This window comes from Hyperoodon ampullatus (genome assembly GCF_949752795.1).
Source record: "Hyperoodon ampullatus genome assembly, chromosome: 18".
NCBI classification, from domain to species: domain Eukaryota; kingdom Metazoa; phylum Chordata; class Mammalia; order Artiodactyla; family Ziphiidae; genus Hyperoodon; species Hyperoodon ampullatus.
In genome coordinates this window covers 46,743,544-46,764,329 of record NC_136931.1, presented here as the reverse complement: position 1 = coordinate 46,764,329, position 20,786 = coordinate 46,743,544, and the positions used below count along the sequence as shown (strand labels likewise).

Below are 20,786 nucleotides of genomic sequence, written 5' to 3'. Positions count from 1 at the left end.
AGGCCAGGGGTCTCAATCTGCCATGGGTGGAATCCAACACTGACCCTCCCATTGGCCAGATTCCCCTGTGGCCCGCCCCTGCCCCCATCCTTCCCACCTCACCCAGGCTGGCTTCGTTCACTGTGGCCCCCAGCTTGGCTTTGGAGTCTGTGACTCCCTCACTTTACTCCTGGGGGCCCTGCCCCAGCCCCTGCTGCTTTCTTCCACTCCCCGGTCAGGAATGATCAGAGACCATGGGGCAAAGACCACAATGATTTACTTCTTGTCGGAACACAATGGATAAATGGGGAGCCAGTCAGCCTTCAGGGAGGGCAGGGCTGGGAGAGTAGGGGGCTCAGGCCACCAGTTCCGGCTCTGGCTCCATCCACGTCCTACCTCTCAGGCTGGGCTTTGTTGACTAGTCTGTAGGTCCTTTGAGGGGAGGGAGGAGGCCAGGCACGGTGAGCCAGCGGGGGCTCAGTGTCAGGGTGCCCATCGGGTCATCAGCCCCCACTTCTGACGGACTCATCTGTCATGACTCCAGCATAACCGGGGCAACTGCCTACACTTGCCACCTGTAGGTGAAGGAAATGGTTCAGTCATGAGTTGGAACAATATTGATTATTGTGGTGATCTGGGTGCTGGAGGACGAGCCTCCCCTCGGGAGGCTCCAAGGCAACTCTGAGCAAGTGACAAGAAGCTGACGGGGGAAGAGCTGGTGCAAGAGTCCGCAGGGGGGACCTCCCCCCACCCCTACACAGAGGAGCCCTAGCTTGTGGGTCATTCATGTGTTCAGCAAACATTTATTGTGCACCTACTCTGTGCCAGGCAGTGATCTAGGCACTGGGAACACAGTTGGGAGCAAGAATGGATAAAATCCCTGCCCTAGTAGAGCTTTCTAGTGGGGGAGACCGACAATGAGGAAAAGAACTAAGTCAAGTGCACATACAGTGATGTGTCGGACAGTGATGCATGCTATGAAGAAAAATAAAGCAAGGAAAGATGCAGGGAGACCCAGGAGCTGAGGGCATCCTCATGGCAGTGACTAGAGGGGCCTCAATGAGGAGGTGAGGGGGGAGCCACATGGACATCTGGAGGAAGGGTGTTCCAGGCATAAGGAACAGTCAATGCAAAGGCCCTGAGGCAGAAGTAGACAGGTGGGGTTAACGGAGAGCAGGAAGGCCAAGGGGTTGGGCCAAAGCAAATGAGGGGGATCTTAGAAAACAAAGGGGACTTCAGAAAATAGCCCTCTCCCATCTCCTGGCTGCCACCCTCACCTACACCTCCCTGTCCCTCTGGACTCACCTCCTACCCCTCTCCCGCTCACACTGCCCCAGCCACCCTAGGCTCTTCCCATGGTTATTGCAACACACTAAGCTCATTCCCGCGTCTGGGGCTTTGCACTTGCTGCTCCATCTACCTGTTGTTTTTTGGTTTTTTTGGGTTTTTTTTTTGCAGTACACAGGCCTCTCACTGTTGTGGCCTCTCCCGTTGCGGGGCACAGGCTCCGGACGCGCAGGCTCAGTGGCCATGGCTCACGGGCCCAGCCGCTCCGTGGCATGCGGGATCTTCCCTGACCAGGGCACGAATCCATGTCCCCTGCATCGGCAGGCAGACTCTCAACCACTGCGCCACCAGGGAAGCCCCTTAATCTGTAACATTTTTTAAACTTCTTAAAAAATTAGTTTCTCTACTTGTTAATCTCCCTTTGCCCCCCTTCCCTGCTCGACACTGGGCCCTGGGAGGCTGACTTGAGAGGCCGCAGCCCACAGGCCCTGGAGGGAGAGAGGAGGGCAGGAGGAGAGAGAGGCTGAGGTACCCGACTCCCTCGACCCCTGCCCTGCTCCCTCCCGGTGGGCTTACCAGGAGGCATGGCTGGAAACCTCTCTCTGAAGCCACAGTTCCTGCCTGGGGCCCCCTCCTCCACTTCCATCTCTCATCAGGCCCTGGCGCAGCCATTACCTCTCCTCACTCATGCAGCCCGGGGCCATCAAAGCTTCCCGCTATTGCTAATCCTGGGGAGCTGCACCATCGCATTCCCCTGCCACCGCCATGTGAACAAGCACAGGCTAGCCTGCTGGAGAAGACCACCGGGTGAAGAACTGAGGTGCCCATAGAAGCAGAGCTCCCTGCTGACCTGCGGCTGACCTCAGACGCGTGAATAAATCCAGCTGCAACCAGAAGAACCGTCCAGCTGAGCCCAGCCTAAGTTTCCAAATTGCAGAATTGAGAACTCAGTAAATGAGTATCATCTTAAACCACTGAACTCTGGGGAGGCTTATATGGATATGCCTCCTTTAAAACAACCTTGCTCAGGGGCCTTCAAGAACCTACCCTCCGTCAGAGTCCAAGCCAAGGCCTCTTCCCTCCCAGTCCTGATGTCCCTCCCGCCCAACGCCCGTTCTCACTGGTGAGGATGACGATGCCGGTGATGAACAGCACGGCTGCGACCAACAGCCCCCGTTTCCGGAGGGTGCTCTCGTCTGCAGAGAGAGAAATGGAGGTGTGTGGTGAGAGGGGCCTGCACCCTCCTCTCCCCACAGCCTCCCATGGGTAACTTACCATAGGAGAAGGGGTCGTCCTCGTTTGAACCTGGAGGGGACAGAAGGGAGCACAGGTTTGTGGAGTGAATCGGTGAGTGAGAGTCAGAGTCAGAGCGGAGACACCTGGGTCTCAGCCTTGGTGCACTTAGAGCAAAACTGAAGTCCTTACTCAGCACACAGTCTGGTTCCCATCACCTCTAACCTTTTCTCCTCACTTGCCCCCTCACTCACTGTGCTCCACCCCTCCCCCCACCCCCCGCTGGTGACCATGCAGACCCTTTCTCACCCCAGGGCCTTTGCACTGGCGGCTCCTGCTGCCTGAAGCTCCCTTCCCCAGATGTCCACATGGCTCCCCCTCAGCTCCTTCTCAGTGAGTCTCCCTGGTCCTTTACAGAAAATACTCTCCAGTCATTCTCTCACCCTAACCCTGCTTCGTTTTTCTTTTTTTTTTCTTTTTTATTTGTTTTTATTGATAGCAGTTTAAAACCACCTGATTTATAGTTATTATGATTCTTATTTATTGTCTCTCTCTCCCCATGAAAACGTTTCCTTCATTAGGGAAGAGATTTTTGTCTGTCTCATTCACTGCTGTACCCCTGGCACCTAGAGCAGTGCCCAGCACACAATAAATGCTCAATGAGTATTGCTTGAACGAATGAATGAACTCTCTATATGACCCGTGGGTGTATCATTTCCATCTGTTCACTGGGGTTGGCTGGACAGGAAGTGGAAGATAAGACCGGGAGGGGAAGAATCAAGGTGCCCCTACAAACCAAGCTCCCTGCTGACCCCAACCTGATCTCCAATGCACAAGTAAGTCCAGCTGAGACCAGAGAAGCACCCAGCCAAGCCCAGACTAAACTTCTAAATTGCAGACTTGACAGCTACATAAATGGTTGTCATTTTTTTTTTTTTTTGGTTATGTCCAGTCTTAGTTGTGGCACGTGGGATCTTCATTGTGGCATGCAGGCTCTTTTAGTTGCGACACGTGGGCTCTTTTAGTTGTGGCATGCGGGAACTAGTTCCCTGACCAGGGATTGAATCGGGCCCCCTGCGTTGGGAGCGTGAACTCTTAACCCCTGGCCCACCAGGCAAGTCTCTAAATGATTGTCATTATAAGCCATTGGGTTTTGGGGTCGTCGGCATGCAGCACTCACTTATGCATTCATTCATCTATTCAGACATTTATTGTGTGTCTACCCTGTACCCACCCACAAGAACACCAGCCCTGAAGTCAGGTATTCGCCTGACACCTGTTTACTGAGCACTATTCTGTGCTGGGCAGTACTGAGGCGCTAAAAACACACAGTGAGTAGGAAATAGCCTGTGTCCAGTCTGGGAAGGGAGTTACTGACCAGTCTGCCTGAGGGCGGGGTCCCTCTTGACGTTTTTGCCTGGGAGTCGGGTCTTGGGGGCCGTGGGGCCTTGAGTGGGATCAGCAGAGAGAATGGCCAGAAGATGGTGGAAGGCAGGAGTGAGCCGTGGAGGGAAACAAGAGACAACTGAACGTCTGCGTCCGGGAGAAGTCCCTCTGCCACGCCTACCTTCAGGGCGCAGGCCAGGTATCCCCGCCTCCCACCCACAGAGGCAGCCAGGAGCGGCAGCCATGGAAATACTGCAGTAAGCCTGCACCCCCGATTAGGACCAGCAGCTCCGACTCCCGAAGAACCCCTGGCTCCTCTCCTAGGACCTCCCGGACCACCCCGTGATCAGGAATAAAGAGTCACATCTGTCAGAGCCAGATAGGGGCCTCCAGAGCCCTGACCCAGTTACAGAGCCTGGAGACACTTGTTAGAAAACATGTTGAATTTTGCCTCTGCTCCCAGACCAAAAACACCAGAGGGTTCCTCTCTTTAAAAAAAAAAAAAAAAAAAAAATCAATACCCAAGGAAAGACCTGCCCCTCTGGCACTGAGAAATGTCCTCAGTGAGGTGGCCGTCCCTGACTGATGCCCCGGTGTGAAGCCAGCAAGCAGAGAAGCTGCCTCAGGAACTGGCTCCCCAGGCCAGCCTCAGCACCTCATTTCCTAAATATGAACCGACAGCCAAGGATTACGAGATGTTCAGGAAACCTTTTTCCAAGAAAAGGGATAAGCCAGATCAAGGGTAAAGATGGAGGGACCACAGGAAATGTAATAAAAGGACAGCCTCAGTGGTGTGTGGTGCTCATGCCCCGCCCCCCGGCCCTCACCCCGGCCACCCCGGTGTGTGGGAACCTGGGCTCAAATTCTGGTTCTGCCACTTTGCACTGTGTGGCCTACGGCCAGCCAAGTAACCTCTCTGGGCCTCAGTTCCCTTCCCTGTAAAATGGGGTACCGACAGTTCCTCCCACATAGGGTAGCTGTCAGCAGTGAACGAGTGACCACGTGAAAGCTTAGCACAGTGTCCCGCGTGGAGCAAACCCTCAGCGCGTAGTTGCTATTGTCTACTTGGCTCTCACTCCTCCCTTCTTCTGGCAACAGTCCCCTTTCTTTGGGGGGAAATGTTCCTGCTTCCCCAGACCATCTGGGTCTCCTATTGCAACCCAGCCACAAGGGGGAGCATGTGACCCAGTCTCACCTTTCCCTACCTTTCAAATTCCAAGTAGGGCTTTTGAGTGGATGCTAGGAGACGGAAGTTCTGAGCTGGCCACCTCCTTGCCAGGTGGAAAACAAGCTCCAGTGCAAGAGAGACAAAGATGAAGAAGGGAGAGAGGCTCTGGGGGCGCTGGGCTCAGCAGTGCCTTTTACCACTTGGCTCCGTGACCCCCCTCGACCCAGTAGAATTTCCATCACGTATAACCAGGAACATGGAATACCACGTAGGGTAACGCAGGTCAGCAAGGACTCAGAGTAAGTGAATCCGGAGATGTGAAGATGTTTTCTCATTTGGAAAATGTGGAAACAGCTGCTACACCCCCAAACCCCTCTGTTGTACAAAATAAAAAAGCTCCCTTCCCCAAGACACCGTATTTCCATCTGTTGTAAAATTGTTTTAATAGACAGATTCTTTCAGAATGAGATGCTTTACTGCCATCACTGGGAAGTTGTAACAATGATAAAAAAAATCTACAAGGAGAATGGTGTGACCTTCTAGGTAGTGCTCTTGTGCAGTGCCCAGTCTGAGCAACCGTGCATGCAACTCAGCCTGGGAGTGGCCTAATCTATAGTACTTTCCAGTGGGGGCTGCCTCTCAAATATGGATCATCACGCAGGCATTAGAGACCCCCTGTTACCTTTATTTCTGCTCATCCCCCTTTCCCACGCCTCTGGTAACATTAACTCACTTGTCCTGAGGGGAGCCACCTCTTCCCTGACTCTTGGTCTATGCAGATCAGACATGGGGCACAGACTCAGGGCCTGACCAGTCAGAGCTGTTCATTTCCCAGGCTCCCATTGGTCAGACATGGGCACATAGCCCCAGCTGGCCAATGAGAGTCAACTCTAGGCCTTTCAGCTAGAGATGCACTCTAGCTGCTGAGTTTGTAGCCTAAACTTAGAGCTACGGGACCACCTTGTCACTAAGAGGGGAAAAGCTGCTTGAGAATGAAGACAACAGAGCTGAGAGAGGAAGCAAGTCAGTCGTGATGACAGCGCTTGAGCTCTTTGACCCAGCTGTGCCTGAAATTGGTGCCTCTGTACTTTACAGAGCGTATATCTCTAATACATCTTTTTTTTTTTTTTTTCCAGTTGGGTTTTCTGAGTTTTGCAACTGAACAGCTCTGGCTCTAACATTAAGAAGATCTACACCAATGAAACACCTACAGGTACATTTCCCGCACCAGCCCTTCGAAGGGATCTGAATAAAGAGGGTTTCTGAGTCTACCAAGTTTGAAAAACGCTGCAAACTAGATGCTCCCTCTTGGGATGCCTGCTACAAACAAGCTTTATTACGACTCCGAGAAGTCGTGCCAGATAGAAACGTGTTTAACTTTAACTCAGAGTTTCCCAAATACCTTTGACCGCAAACCGAGAAAATTTTTTGAAAAATGTATTAATTCCCCAAACGGGTGCTCTGAGAAACGTACTCAGGGAAATGCCGACCTAGATGGAGAATTAAACACAACTCATATGTTGCTGTTCTAGTCCCAGGCTCTACCTTGCGTCCTGCTCTTGTCTGTCCCCGGACCTGTTGTTAGAAGCACATCCATTTCCGTCGGTTGCTGGGTGTGCATCTCCATTTGGTTTGGGGTTGCTTCTACTCAGGTCGGAAGAGAAAGGAGGGTGAGGGTGAGAAAGAAGCGAATCAGGGACCTGCAGAAAGCAGCAAGGGGCCCTCTGCCCACCTCAAGTTGGCAAAAATCAAAGACATCCATGTACAAGTGCTGCTGTGGGGATGAGAGAAGGGGACTGTCTCACACGCCGCTGGTGGCAGGGCAAATCAGTGTGCCTTTGCCCCACCGTGTCGTGGGTAAACTTTAGAGCCAGGTTCCTGGACCCTCATCCTAGTCGTGTCACTGACTTTCTGTGACACCTTGGGTGAGTTGCTCTGAGCCTCCTGTAAAGCGAAGATAATGCTCATTTCTACCTCAGAGGGTTTGTGTGAGGATTGAATGAGTGAATGCGGGTGAAATATTTAGAACCATGACCGGCACTTAATTTGTGCTATAAGTGCTCAAGAAGGAGGGGACAGGCTTGCTCATGTGGCACTGCGAGCAACAGGAAGAACTGGAAGCAACCAAGATACCCATCAAGATGGGCATGGCTTCATCAGCTGTGCACCGGCACCCTGCAGAATGCCACGCAGTGAAAAAGACCAACATGGATGCTTCTATAGGACTGTGGGAAGAGCTTCCAAACACATTATTGCAGGGGGGAAAAAAAGCAAGTTGCTGAACAACAGTCATACAATATCCTTAAGCTCCCACAATGACACCTCCTAATTAGTATATTTTCCCCAGTTAATACACATGTGATGCAGTATCACTGGGGAACGACTCCCAGTACAACACTAACGGTGGGGACCTCTCAGAGAGGGAGAAGAGAATGAGAATGGGGAGTGGATGAAGGGATTTCATCTTGCCTGCAATTTTCTTTTTATTTCCAAGGCGAACGTGTCTATGTACCACTAAACATGAATGGACAAAATTGGTGAACACTTTTTCAATGGTGTTATATTCCAAGAAAGAGTGAAAGAAATGATTTGAAAATTCAAAAAAGGAAAAAGATAAAGAGATAAAAGGAAGAAAATGAAGGGGTTGGCATACAGGGAGTTTCTGGGGTGTCTGAAAAGCTCTATTCCTTGACCTGGGTGATGGTTCCATGGGTTCAACTTAGAGTAATTTAAGTTGTACACTTACAGTTTTTATATTTTTCCATAGGCATGTTATTTTTCATGATTTCAAACAATTTTTACAAGAAGTGAATGGAGTTAGCTGGCTGCCCCACGACAAAGTAAACCAGGGGATTCAGCACTGGGGGACTGAAATGGGTAATCAAGGACCCAGAGTGTCGGAGGAAGAGGGGCAACAATGTCTGTCCCAGGCCCACCTCCCCACCCTCTGCCCCTGCCCCACTCATTACCAGCCTGCAGGGTTGAAGTCTGAGGAGTGGGCTGGAGTTCTGGGTGGACGGTGTCTGGAGTCCGGAAACAGGAAGAGAAAAGAGAGAAGATGCAGAGAAGGCGCATGGGTGGAGGTACAGGGGGATTTCCATAGCAACTCAACTTTGATGTCATGGAAACGAATTAATCCAGCCATTTGCTAACTGCCCAAATGGGATGCCAGTATCTCCCTGGCCTCAGGCCCTCCCCTCCCACAGGTGTCTTTTCCCCTACTCAGCACCCACCCACGTCTGGTAAGAGCCCCCTGAACTTCCTTTGGGGAACCATCCTTCCCTGACTGTCAGTCCACTTGGTTCAATGGGCCTGGCACCAGCCCTGTTGGAAGTTAAACATGAGACCCGGGTCTGGCCAATCAGTTTTCTATGCCTGTGGCCACAATGATCAGCTCACAGGTGGGTGTGTGACCTGAGCCTGGTCAATGACGCTCAGTTCTGGGGCATTTGCTGGATTGGGGAAGGGGAAATTCTCTTTCCTCTGGATTCTTAGCAGGTAGGATAGAAGCTCCAGGTCTCTATGGGCCATTTTTGCTCCATAAAAGGAGAATCTGCCTGAAAATGAAGCCATCACAGAGAAAACAGAACCAGGAGATGGAGACAGGTTCCTGATAGCATAATTTGAGCCTAGATGGAGCCATGCCTGAAGGTTTATCCCTGGACCTTTCAGTTACACAAATCCAAACAATCCCGTTTGGTCCAAGTATGAGATTTTTGTTGCCATTGTTATTTGCAATGACAGGATCTTGACAGACCTGTCCCTTTCTCCTCACCTGGGGCTGGAGTCAGGACCTGAACGTTCTCAGTGACTGGGTCTGCTAGAGTAATGGATGTGGCATCCTCCAATGTCTGTCCTGGGAAATCAAGGATGAGAAGTCAGGGAGGAGCCTCTGGTCCCCCTTCTCTCACTGAAACCCCTACCCTGCCCTCCCTCCTGTAACTTTGGGGGATAACCAGGAAGTCCTGTCTGCTGGTGGGGCAGCAGACAGATGTGTGACGGATCAGCTTTGGTGGAAGTGTTTTAAGAAATGCTAATGCCCCAGCACCCTACCTGCAGCTGCCTCTCCTTACCCATCCTTGTGGGATGAGAAAGGCAGTTTAGCCTAGGAGCCCAGGTGCTAGACTCAGCCAGGGCCCTGATCTCAAAATCTGTTCCCAATAACTTCCTTGCTGTGTGTCCTGGAGCAAGTGAAACCCCTCTCTGAGCCTTGGCTGCCTCATCTGCAAAGTGGGGATAATACTTGAATCTACTACTCAGGACTGTAGAGAGGGTGAAATCAGATGGAGGTGGGAATGGTCTCCCGCACTGCTTAACATGCAGTCAGTGCTGGATAGAGCCACTGCCCCCCACCCTGGCCCAGCCGCCATGCTCTCCCTCCTGGACCATCACACAGCCTCCTCCCTGGTCTCCCTGCCCCCTTCCTGCCCCTACAGTCTGCTCCCCACACACAGCCAGAGGGAGCCTGTGAACCCCTGAGTCAGATCAGGGCCCTCCTCTGGCTGCATCTCACTCCTAGTAAGAGCCGAAGTCCTCACCTGGCCCATAAGTCCCCCCTCCACCCGGTCCCCTGTCACCTCTCTGACCTCTCCTCTTACCATCCTGCCCCTTCCCACCCTAACCCTAACCCAAACCCTAACCCGAACCCTGGCCTGCCTGCTGTCACTCACCTTCCCCAGACAGCACTCGTTCCTTACATACCTGCTTGGCTTGTCCCCTCTTCTCCTTCAAGTGTCTGCCCAAATGTCACCTTCTGGTGAGGTCTTACCTGATCACCCTATTTAAACAATCCTCATTTCTCTCCTCTGTTTTTCTCTATAGCACTTTTCACCTTCTAGCATACTATATAATTTACTGATGTGTCAGTTACTGTGTGTCTTTCCAACTGGAATGTGAGCTCCTGTTTTATGCCATTGCTGTTTCCCCAGTGCCTAGCATAGGATCTGCTCAGTGAACGCTTGTTGAATGACTGAATGAACACAGGAAAACCATTTTATCAGAGAGAAATGGGGCAGCTTCAGTGCAGTTTGCACTGGGTTCCAGGGTTGTAGCCCAGCCTCTCCACTCACTAGCCTCTGGCACAGGGCACTTTCCTTCACTGAGCCTCCGTTTCCTCATCTGTAAAATGGTCATGACAACAGCATCACAGAGTAGAGCTGAAGCTGAAACAAGCACCTGTCATGTAGAAAGCACCTGCCAAGGCCCACCACAGGTACTGCCTTCAGAAAATACTTATCAGGTAAGGGTGAGACATCTCCAACTCCCGGACTGGCCCCAGCTCACTCTTTTCCCTAATCATATATCACCCGGGGATCCAAGGGAGCTGCTCTGCTGTGAGTCCGGTGTTCCTGGCTGCCAAGTAGGAAACCGACACCCATCTCCCCGCCAAATCAAACTCCGCTGAGTCCTTCTTGGAGGTGAAATGGAAGATGCTCAGCAGGACAGGCCCGGGCCAGACTCGTTGGAAGCAGCCACCCAGGTCTGAGGTATCTAAACAGGGTGTAACCTTGGCCCCCTTATTGGGGCCCCCACTTCCTGGTGCCAGCTCAAGAGGGGACTGAGGACACAGGACAGAGCATCCAAATTCACCAGCCGCCCACCCAGCAACAGTGGGGCTGAGGGCTCTGCAGCACGGTGGAGTCAAGGGCTGGGCCTTACCTCTGGTGGGGAGAATCAGGCCAACGAAGACCAGGAGACACAGGCGACCAAAGGGCGACATCTACAGAGCAAGCCAGAGCTGGGGTCAGCCATGATGTCAGTGAGGCAGGCCCAGGGCAACCCCTGGGGACCCTGCAGCCCCCTTCCTTACCCTGAGCAGGCACCTCTGGCTTCAAAGACCCCTGCCAGGGTCTTCAGCTTCGGGAAGGAGGGCCAGGGGGAGGGTCTCAGAAGTGGGGATCGCCGGCAGTCACTCCCTCTTTCCCTCTGCAGGTCCCCAAAGAAAACAAGAAGCATCAGACTAAACCAGGCTTCAAGTAGCAGCCACTGCACAGGGCTGAGGCAGAGAAGCACTCAAGGGCTAGCCAGGACTGACCGTGCAGGGCAAGAGGAGGGATCTGGGGCACCGGAGTAGATCTGAGGACCTCGGTCCCTCCCTCTGGGGCCGTCCTCAGAGCAGAGGCGTCAGCTAGGAGGGGGAAAGAGGAAGAGTGAGTAATGTGCTCCGGATCTCAGAGGAAAAAGTGAGTTGGTGTTAGGGGCCTCCCTGCAGGGACAATAGAGCAGGATGCTGGGCAGATCTGGGAGGGTGAGAGGGATGGAGGCGAGCTGGGGAGACTGAGGCAGGAGGAGAGAAGCAGTGCCCACACGGTGGTACTGGAGAGCCGGAGGGACAGTGAGCATGAATGGGGGGTGGGGGGCGGAGAGGCGCCAAGAAGATCGCTCTCTACCCACCTGAGCCCGGCCCCTGGGCAGAGGGGAGCGGACGGAGGAGGATCGGAGAAGAGACTCACGTCAGAGCTGGGGGTCCCGAGCCGGCAGCCTCGTGCGGAGCGGGCAGCTGCAGTGGCTGAGTCCAGGCGGAGGGTGTGGCCAGGGGAGCGCTGGCGGGCGGGGACCGAGACGGGCTCAGTCATTTCCTCTTGGGTTTCCTGGCTTCAGAGCCCGGGGTGGGAGCAGGAGGGGGAGACGTTGAGGGCTACTGGGGGGCTGGGGTGAGAGGCTGGGCGGAGGCCTCCACCCCACCCCCCGGCCTAGGGGAGGGTGGGGGTGGGGGACAGCAGGGTGGGCAGGTCTGGGCGGGGTGGGACTCCTGTGGGGAGGGAGGGAGAGCGGGAGAGGGGTCTACTCTGGGGTCTCGGGGATGAGGAGGCAAGGGGCAGCTGGGGGCGGTGGCGCTGAGGGAGGGAAGGGACGCTTGAGGGGCTCTGAGAGAGAAGGCGGCCACTGTGGCACTGGGGGAGGGGAAGGAGAGGAAGGGGGGAAACCTGGGGATGGGGGAGAGCGCTCCCCAGGTTCAGCTTTGTCCCCTCCCCCGTTTTGTCCCCACAGATGAGAACACACAGACAGAACAGGGGGAAAAACCAAATGCACATTTATTAAGCTCAAGACATAGACGCTGAGGGTGCGGGGAGCAGGGAGGTGCCGGGGAGTAGCACACAGGGATTGTGGGGGGCTGAGGGTGGACTCCCGGGACCCCAGGAGCTGGAAGCCTGAGTCCCTGGGTCTGGGATGCAGACGGGCTCTTTGGGGGGTCGTAACTGCCAAGGCCTGGGGAGGTGCAGCGGCTCCAGCCTTGGAGTAGGTGGGACGGCTCATTCAGGGGAGCGCTCCCTGGGCAAGGCTGGGGTCCCCACCGCCTCCACCCGGTCCTCAGGCTCCCGCACTCAGGCAGGGGCAGTAGTGGAGGTGCCCAGGGCTGGTCTACACGCCGCCACCTCCAGGGGCTGGGGTGAGAGGGAGTGAGAGAGAGAGAGAGAGCCATGGAGCTTCAGCGGGCAGCAAGAGGGGTGGAGGCAGCACCCCCCCGCCCCAGGGCCCCGTCATGCAAGTCAGATCTCCAGACTGTCTCCCCAGAGCTGCTAGCCCTGGGAAGTTGTCTTGCCTCCCTGCATCCTAATATCTGGTCCATAGAGGGACACCTTTGGGGCTTTTGTCCTGTCCCACAGGACACTGTCATGAGAGGAACACATCTGTGATGAGGCCGAAGACCCCTGGCCCAGCCTGGGCTTTTCTGGGGTGTCCCCCCACCAGAAAAGGAGTCTCCATCCCTCTCCCGTGCTCCCAACGTCCTCCTATACCCCCACTCCTTTCCAGCACACCATCTCTGGAACATCTGGATACAACAGGAATTCCCATGTCTCCCACCCACTTGGGCCCATCATTCAAGTGGAATGGGTCAGAATTCTGTACATATTCTTAGACTGTGGCCAGGTACCCAGGCCAACCATACCCCCCCATCATCCACAAAGTGACCCATTAATGTTCTTAAATCTCATTAAATAAACGTGAAACTAAACACATGAAATTCCCCATCAAATCCTCCAAATATGGAGTACCCCAAGGCCCATTTTTTTAGTTCTAAAAACTTTATAAGAGGCAGAGAGATTCCCATCTCTGATTTTTTAAAAGTCCCTGGAAAGGACACAGTTCCACTAAAAACAGGTCGAGATATTTTTACATAATTAAAATTAACACCCCCAAGGAGTCACAATCTTTCATCTACATGCTTATCCCCCCTCCTACATCCTACATCTATCCACCTGCACTCACTCTCCCCCTCCTCCCCCCTCCCCCCCTCCCCCCCTCCCCCTCCACCCCCTCCCTCCTCCACCGCCCCTTCACCCCACCCCCTCCCACATTCCACCCTCCTCCTCCATTCTCCACCCCTTCTAGGGACTCCTTCCCCCTCTTCCTCTATCCCCTCCTATACTCCTCTCCTGCACCCTTCACCTCCTCTTACATCCCCATTCTCTTCACTCTTTATCCTATACTTTCCATCTTTCCATCCTCACACTCATATTCTCTCCTCTATTCTCTCTTTCCCAATATCAATTTTTTTTTTTTTTTTTTTTTTTGCGGTACGAGGGCCTCTCACTGTCGCAGCGCAGGCTCAGAGGCCATGGCTCACGGGCCCAGCTGCTCCGTGGCATGTGGGATCCTCCCGGACCGGAGCACGAACCCGCGCCCCCTGCATCGGCAGGCAGACTCTCAACCACTGCGCCACCAGGGAAGCCCTCCAATATCAATTTTTAAAACCTGTATTCTATATGTCTCTCCTTTTGTTTTTTGATACAATTATTCACAAGCCTTCCTTCCTCCCTCCCTTTTTCTCAGTCATTTCGTCCTAGATCTTCCCAGCTGAACAGTGAAGTCTGGAAAACATTCTATCTTCCTGCCTTCTCTAGTGCTCAACTCTGCCTTCATTCTGACCGCCAACAGCCTTTTCCCACGTGGACCCCTCTCTCCACAGGCTGTGGCTTTCTCATCTGGGGAATTAGTTCATCCTTGCTTTTATGAGATTAGGTACTTGTTTCTGGGCAGTTTCAAGGACTCTTTAGGACATTTCACATCCCGCTAACTTCATGTTTTAACATGTTTGATCGGCAGGGTCTCAGCTCCATCGTTGGTGGCCCCATTCTTAGGGACATCCAGTGCAGTTTCCCCTCTGACTCCCCTCCCTGCTCCCACCCATCTTCCCAGAGCCACAGCCTTTCACACCCTCACCTGAGGAGGGAAGCTCCGACTTACAGGATTTGCATGTTGGGCTGTGGAAGCAAAGATGAGAGAGAAAAGCATAAAGAGGCTCAATTGCGCAGGCTTTCTGGGAAACACCTAGCAGGCCCTGGGGGCCCTTCTGTGTGGCAGCACCCCTGCGCCCCAGGCTGCTCCCACCCCGCCCCGCCTCTCCCCACGGCTGCCGGACCTCTCAGACCTGGAGTCCGCCTTCCTGCACTTCACCTTCTTGCCTGTTAGGACAGAGACAGAACAGAACAAGGAGACAGGACATAAGGGTCTGGACAAGAGCCAGCAGGGGAACTGTAGGTGCCCAGGGCTTTGGAGCCCAAGAAGGGGTCACACTTACTGATGATGATGAGGATGCCCAGCAGGAACAATATGGTAGCCAGAGTCATGCCCACGGTCTGGACAGTATCATAGTCTGGGGAAGATATTGGAGGACATCAAAGTGGGGGCAGCACCTCAGCTCCCCTGGAGCCTTGGCCTGGGTTCAAGGCTGCAGGCTCCTCCAGTGGGTCAACGTGAGGATCAAGTGCATGGCCTTGGGCATTGGGTGCTCCCCTTAACCTCTCCTCTTTACCCTTCTCTGGATTCTTTGGCCATAGATATCGATATAGATATGACCTTCCTCTATTGCATATATATATATATATATATATATATGTATATTTTTCAGCAAATAACCTTCTCTGTGGTCTCTCTGTCACCCATCCCCCTACTCAACCCTCCAGCCATAGGGATACTGTTAACACCTGAGTCTGATCAGGGTCTTCCTGAGTTCAGAGCACACCACTCCACCCCCTCCAACTTCCACTGCATTGCAAGGAAAAGCCAAAGTCCTCCCCACAGCCCGTGAGGCCCTGTACCATCTAGTTCCTATCCCTTCTCAGAGCTCATCCCACTCCACTCTCCTCCTCAATCCCCTACTCCAAGCACACCAGTCTCCCTGCAGTTCCTGGAGCCTATCAGGCATGGTCCTACCTCAGGGCTTTTGCACTTGCTGGGCCCTCTGCCTGAAAGCTCCTCCCCCAAATATCCCTCCCTTACCAACTTCTGCGCTTTATTCAAATGTTAGTGACACATTCTCTGGCTGTCTCATTTAGAATTTTCCATGCTCTCCTCAACATTTCCTAATCTCATTCTTTCTTTTATTTTCCTTCATAAGAATTATTCTTGTCTAGTATGCTGTAGTAAACATTTATCAAAATATTAATTTATAAAGCATCCACTCCGTACCAGCAGCAGCCCAGGCCCCCGCCCTCAGGGAGTTGTCGTTCGTATAATGATAAACAAAAGAAAACCAAAAAACTCAGTCATGTGACCATGGCTAGATGTGGGTGTAGCCCCCCCTTGCTGGGGAGTCAGGAGGGCTTCTCCTAGTAGACAGTCATTATTTGATCTGAGGCCTGAAGAAGAAAAAGGAGCTGTGTGGAGAGCCAGAGGACGAGTATTCTGGCAGAGGGAACAGTAAGTGCAAAGGCCCTGAGGCAGGAAAGAACTTGGTGTATGGAGAAGTGGTATGAGTGAGCAATGGGAGAGGGCAGGAGGGTATTTAGAGGGGGAACTGGGGTCAGTTCTGCTAGACCTGGAGTAATTGTTTGAGCTTCAATGCTGTGGGGAAGATTTAATGATATCATCCAAGTAACTCTTTCCCACAGTCCTTATAGGTACTTATAGGTACCATTACTATTCTTTATTTACAGAAGGGCCCAGAGAGGCAAAGTTCCTTGCTCAAGGCCACACAGCCAGTGAGTGGATAAGCCAGGATTCAAATCCCGACAGCCTGGTGTCAGAGTTGTTTGCTTCTCTGATGATCCCAGTACACCAGCCCAGAGTGCTGGTGAAGCCTAAAGAGGGTCCATAGAGGGTACCCCCTCCCCAAGTCTGACTCGACCCTCCATGAGCCCAGCTGATGTGAATTATATCCACATGGTCACATGGCCAGTGGGCCAGCACGTAGCATGTAGCCATAGCTGAAGCCACTTCCGCAGTGACCCATGGGAATCTACAGCCACCCCTCCATCCAGCCCCAGGGTACCCTCATCACAGAATCTGCCACTCACCGTAGTAAAATGGGTCAGGTTCCTGAGGAACTGTGGCAAGAAGGCAGAGAAAGAAAGGGAGGGGGAAAAAAATTTCAGCAATGAGCTTCTTAACATTTTTGAGAATTCTGACGGGGCCACTGGTCCAGTGGTTTCTGTGTAGAAATCAGATAATGAGACCTCTTGCTCTGGATGATGTAGCCTCATGGCCAGACACAAAGCTTAAAGAGAGGAGCATAGGCTGGATTCCAGCCCCCACTCATTCCATTGCTCGATACCTTCCCTTGTACAGTGTACAACCTACCTAACCATACATGGCGGTCCTGGTCCTAGCCCCCCGTGGAGGTCTAATGCAAGCATGGACTCATTTCCTGAAATACACATATATACTCCCATTTGCATACGATGCTGAGACTCCAGTCCCACTGCTGAGTGGACTGCTGAGTGTATCGGCTTCCCCTGAACACTCCCTGAAACTTCTCAGCCATCTGAGAGCTCCAAAAGGCAGGCACTGTGGCTACTGCTCTCATCCACTTGCTCCTGCCACCAAATCCAGCAGAGCAGAGCTGTCCAAAATTGTATATTATATTATATTTATTAATTATATTATATCATACTATATTATATATATATATCCTATATTATTATTTCTCAGACATCAATTTAAAGATTCAAAATTGACTTTGTAATAGCTTTCCCAGTGTGTGTGTATATGCACGCATATATATGTAGCTGTACCACATAAAACATACTCATCCATTGGAAGACTCACTCTGATTTCATAAATGTTAACATGTGGATAAAACGTGTGTGTGTCTGTGTGTCTGTGGATTTACTTTTCCCCAGCTCCCACCTCCCTGTCTCAAACTATATTCCCCTTCAGAAGAGCTCAGAACATCCTTCCTATTCAGGAAACCCATGCTGATGCTTCCCTAATTCCTCTGACAGCTTTTAGTACACTCTGCCTTGATTAGAGCACAATTCTGCAAAACAAGCACCACTAGGGGAGCGGGGGTGGGGGTTATCAAGAGTGCCAGGGAGATGCCAGATGTTGTCATTAATGTTCTTCCCCTATCCAGGCTCAGGAAGGATGGTTACCTTGAGGTTGGGAAGGGGGACATATGACTAATTCAGGCCAATGAACTGTAAGTCCCGTCTGCAGCATTTAAGTGCCCACACAAGAGCTCTCTTTTGCCTTTGGCCTGGTGATATGAATGCTCAGGATCGTGGCTTCTCCAGTTTTCTTTGGTGAGTAGAGACCCCCCCCCAGTTGACCTGTGATGGCCATATAGTCTAAATGAGAAATCTACCTCCATTGTGAGAAGCCACTGAGATTTTTGGTACTATTTGTTACCACAGCATACTCTAGTTTAAACTGACTCATGCAGGTGGCACCCAGGCAAGACCCTGATTAGCACTGATTCACAGTGTGTAAGTTCACCCCTCTCAGTTCCCTGTCCAATCTTCAAAGAGCAAGTCTTAAATAGGAGCTGATGTGACTCTACACTTTCCAACCCTTGTTAATCTCCCAAGATAAAACAGGCCTTGGGTTCAGGGCCTTCAGCAGGCAACAATATCTAAATAGACTGTTATGACGTTATTTGCTTTTCTCCTTTATTTATTTATCTAAGCAGCATTTGATAGCACTGAGTCCATGCCAGGCTCTCTTCTAAGCACTTTACAGATATTAACACACTTATCTTCACAGCAGCTCTCTGATATAGGCGCTGTCTTCATTCTCATGCCACAAAAGAGGGACACTGAGGCTCAGAAAAGTGAAGTCACTTGTTTAAGATCATTTTAATACTTGCCTTCAGTGTAAGACCAAAAAAAAAAAATTCCTGATTTTCCATTTGTGGTGGCAGTATAAAATAAAGCTAACAAAGTTTTTTAGAAGTTAATTCTTTGAAGGAAAAATGTTAAATAAATATCAGTGTGGGGAACATTTGGACAGGGCAAAAATCATGAAGGTGGTACTCATAAGCATCAAGATGGGGAAACATTATTTTAGAGCCATCTGTGCTCTGTCTTAGCTCCCCCACCAGATGGAGAGTAAATTTATTGGACTCATCTCTACTGTTAATCCTGGCATTTAGAAAGTTTTTCAAAGAAATTTTCTAGAATGAATGAATGAATGGATGAATGAATGAATGAGCTCCTACTAGGCTGCAGGGAGACTGCATCAGAGGTGGAGCAGTTGAATTATCCTGCTTTTGTCTCCTGTGTTTCCACACATCCTGCCTCCCCAAACCATCAGAGAAGCCCAGTGGGTGAGAGCCTGCCCCAGAGTCCTCTTTGGTTCCTCCCTGGGTGCTCCTTGCTCCATGCAGAAGTGCCTCTTCTGGTCTCTGCTGCCCCAGCAATCTGGGTCCTCAGGACGAGGCTGAGCTAAGGGTGGAGCCAGGAGGCAGGGGAAGGAATGTGCACCGCTCCTGGCCAGTTGCCAAGGAGACATGAGGAAGGAGGTGGTTACTATGGCAACTGGGGCATCTTGAGAGGTGAAGAGAGGTGATGGGTCTGGGTACCCCAGGCTGGATAGGGTCCTGTGTGGGACTTGGGGGTTGGGTTTCTAACTCTGGGGCCAACCTTGACTGCCTCTGCTCCCTTTGTACCTCCTATTGTTGCCTCTGCAGGACTGGCTTCTGGCCAAGCGGAGGGTCCTTCTTAGGGATAGGGACCCAGACCCAGCTGTGCTCCTGCATCTTCTTTCTGTGTGTCCCCAACATATCCTCCTGCTCTCTGATGGAGTGGGGGATGGGGGGATGCGGGAGCCATCCCCCGCCCCAAAACCATTCATTCATTCACTCATTTCATTAAGTGGTTTGCAACAGGCAACATGCATTTCCTCCCCCGGGGTTTCCCAGGACCTGTGCTCCCCTCTCCTGCTGTGACTGGAGAAGAGGTGCGGGGAGGTGGGGGCATCTGTCCTCCCATCTCTGCCCGACTGCTGTCATCGATCCTGCTAACCACCATCTCGGCGAAAGGAAGCACTAGGCTCCCGCCAGGCTTGCTGCCTCAGCCCTGCCCCCTCTCCCTAGGGTGGCTTCCAGCCTCTGCAGCCGCCCCCCCACCCCCACCCCCCCGCCCTGCTTCAAATTCTGCAGATATGGCTCAGTGCAGCAGCCCCTGCCTCCCGGGAAAGCGGGCAGGGAAGGAGAGATCAGAGTGGAATTGGGGTTCCCTTCACTTGCCAGAGGTTCCTCAGCACCGCTGGCCTCTCCCCTGGCCCTGCTCTCAGCGCTGGAGACCCTCCCTCGCCCACCTCTCCCCCACCATGGACGCATCCTTCCCCTTGCTCCTCTGCAGAAGCAGGCTCAAGAAAGGGGGCTGTTGGGGGGGTGAGTATTTCGGGGGTGCATAATTGGGCTAATGGTGTGAAATGTAAATCTCTGTGTGGGCGATGGAGGTAGGGAGGGACATCTGTGTGCACACCCAAGTGCACCTTTCGGACCAGACAACACCCCGAATGTGGGCTGGGAAGGAGGGTCCTGACACCCATCCCTGCCCATGGGGGCTCACTGCAGTGGTACGGGCCCCACCCTGTGCCACCACCCCCCTTCTCTTTTCCATTTCCCTCTCACGCTGTGGGTCCATCTCTCTCTCTCTCCCCCTCTGTGTCTTTATGCCTCCCTCTCCATAGTTGCCTCAGGCCCTCTATCTCTCAGTCTCTATCTCTTTCAGGCTCTCTGTCAGTCTCTTTCTATATTCCTTTCGGTCTCCCTCTCTCTTGCTCTCTCTGTCTCTCTCCGTCTCTCTCTCACTTCCTCCAGCTCCTATCTTTCCCTCTTTCTCCCTGCTTCCCACTGAACCTGCCTGTCACAGATTTCAGGAAACACCCACCGTAGGTGCCAGCACTAGAAAAAAAAGAGGCATATGGACCCCCTCCCCATACCCTCCGCAGAGACCCTGAAATCTGCGAGAACCTCTGTGGCTGCAGATCCACCCGCTCCCACCTTCGAAGCCCATCTCTTCGAGTCCACTACCACCGCTGTGCTGGACCAGCCACCCGGTTGCTATAGCTACCGGTCCGAGCATCCTTTCTCCCGGGATTGCCGCTCTCCAACCACGGGTCCCGCACAGGAACGACACCACCGGGAGAGGGTGTCCAAGAGGCCTGGAGGGGTGCCAAGGGGTGCACTGCAGGGGCCTCCGCCCATGGTAGGAAGGGACATCCCCTTCCCCATTCCCCTCCCCTTCCAGTACTGGAATCTCCCCAGATCCTCTCTCCTAAGCTCTAAAATCCCGGAGCCCCCCTGCGCCCTCTCCCCAGGCGGCGCTCACCCTTTGTGGTGACCTGGGTCGGGGTCGCCATGCCAAGCCGGAGCAGGGGGCGGCTGGATGCCGAGGCGGTGAAGGCGCGGCTGCAGCAGCTGGAATCGGGACGGACTGTTGTCGGGGGGGAGATGGGGGGAGCCCTGGTGTGGAGGGGGCCGTAGCCAATGGGGGCCCGGAGAGCCCGCCCCCGTCCCGGCCACCCCCGCCCCCGCCCCCGCCCACTGCCGACGTCCCCGCCC

The 20,786-nt window shown here is 53.0% G+C and overlaps 2 protein-coding genes across 5 annotated transcripts; both read right to left on the bottom strand.

Annotated features, from left to right (window-relative positions):
- Positions 1 to 237: 237 nt before the first annotated feature.
- FXYD5 (FXYD domain containing ion transport regulator 5) lies at positions 238 to 11,522 on the bottom strand (the record flags this gene model as incomplete). 4 transcript variants are annotated; one of them, XM_079723821.1, is made up of 10 exons in its annotated part: positions 11,088 to 11,180; positions 10,863 to 10,978; positions 10,712 to 10,772; positions 8,829 to 8,909; positions 8,023 to 8,076; positions 6,599 to 6,697; positions 3,878 to 3,946; positions 2,542 to 2,571; positions 2,388 to 2,462; positions 238 to 554 (listed from the first exon to the last, which is right to left on the bottom strand). In XM_079723821.1, exons 3-10 carry the CDS (start codon positions 10,770 to 10,772, stop codon positions 505 to 507), a joined length of 519 nt encoding a protein of 172 aa, XP_079579947.1. In that variant the 5' UTR covers positions 10,863 to 10,978; positions 11,088 to 11,180. The 4 variants fall into 4 exon arrangements, with proteins under 4 accessions (XP_079579947.1, XP_079579949.1, XP_079579946.1 ...); XM_079723820.1 differs by lacking the exon at positions 238 to 554 and adding an exon at positions 11,506 to 11,522 and having other exon boundaries at positions 2,320 to 2,462; XM_079723823.1 differs by lacking the exon at positions 3,878 to 3,946.
- Positions 11,523 to 12,065: 543 nt separating this feature from the next.
- FXYD7 (FXYD domain containing ion transport regulator 7) lies at positions 12,066 to 20,584 on the bottom strand (the record flags this gene model as incomplete). The annotated part of the gene is made up of 6 exons (XM_079723819.1): positions 12,066 to 12,438; positions 14,219 to 14,259; positions 14,418 to 14,460; positions 14,577 to 14,651; positions 16,294 to 16,323; positions 20,554 to 20,584. 6 exons carry the CDS (start codon positions 20,582 to 20,584, stop codon positions 12,416 to 12,418), a joined length of 243 nt encoding a protein of 80 aa, XP_079579945.1. The 3' UTR covers positions 12,066 to 12,415.
- Between the last annotated feature and the right edge of the window lie 202 nt (positions 20,585 to 20,786).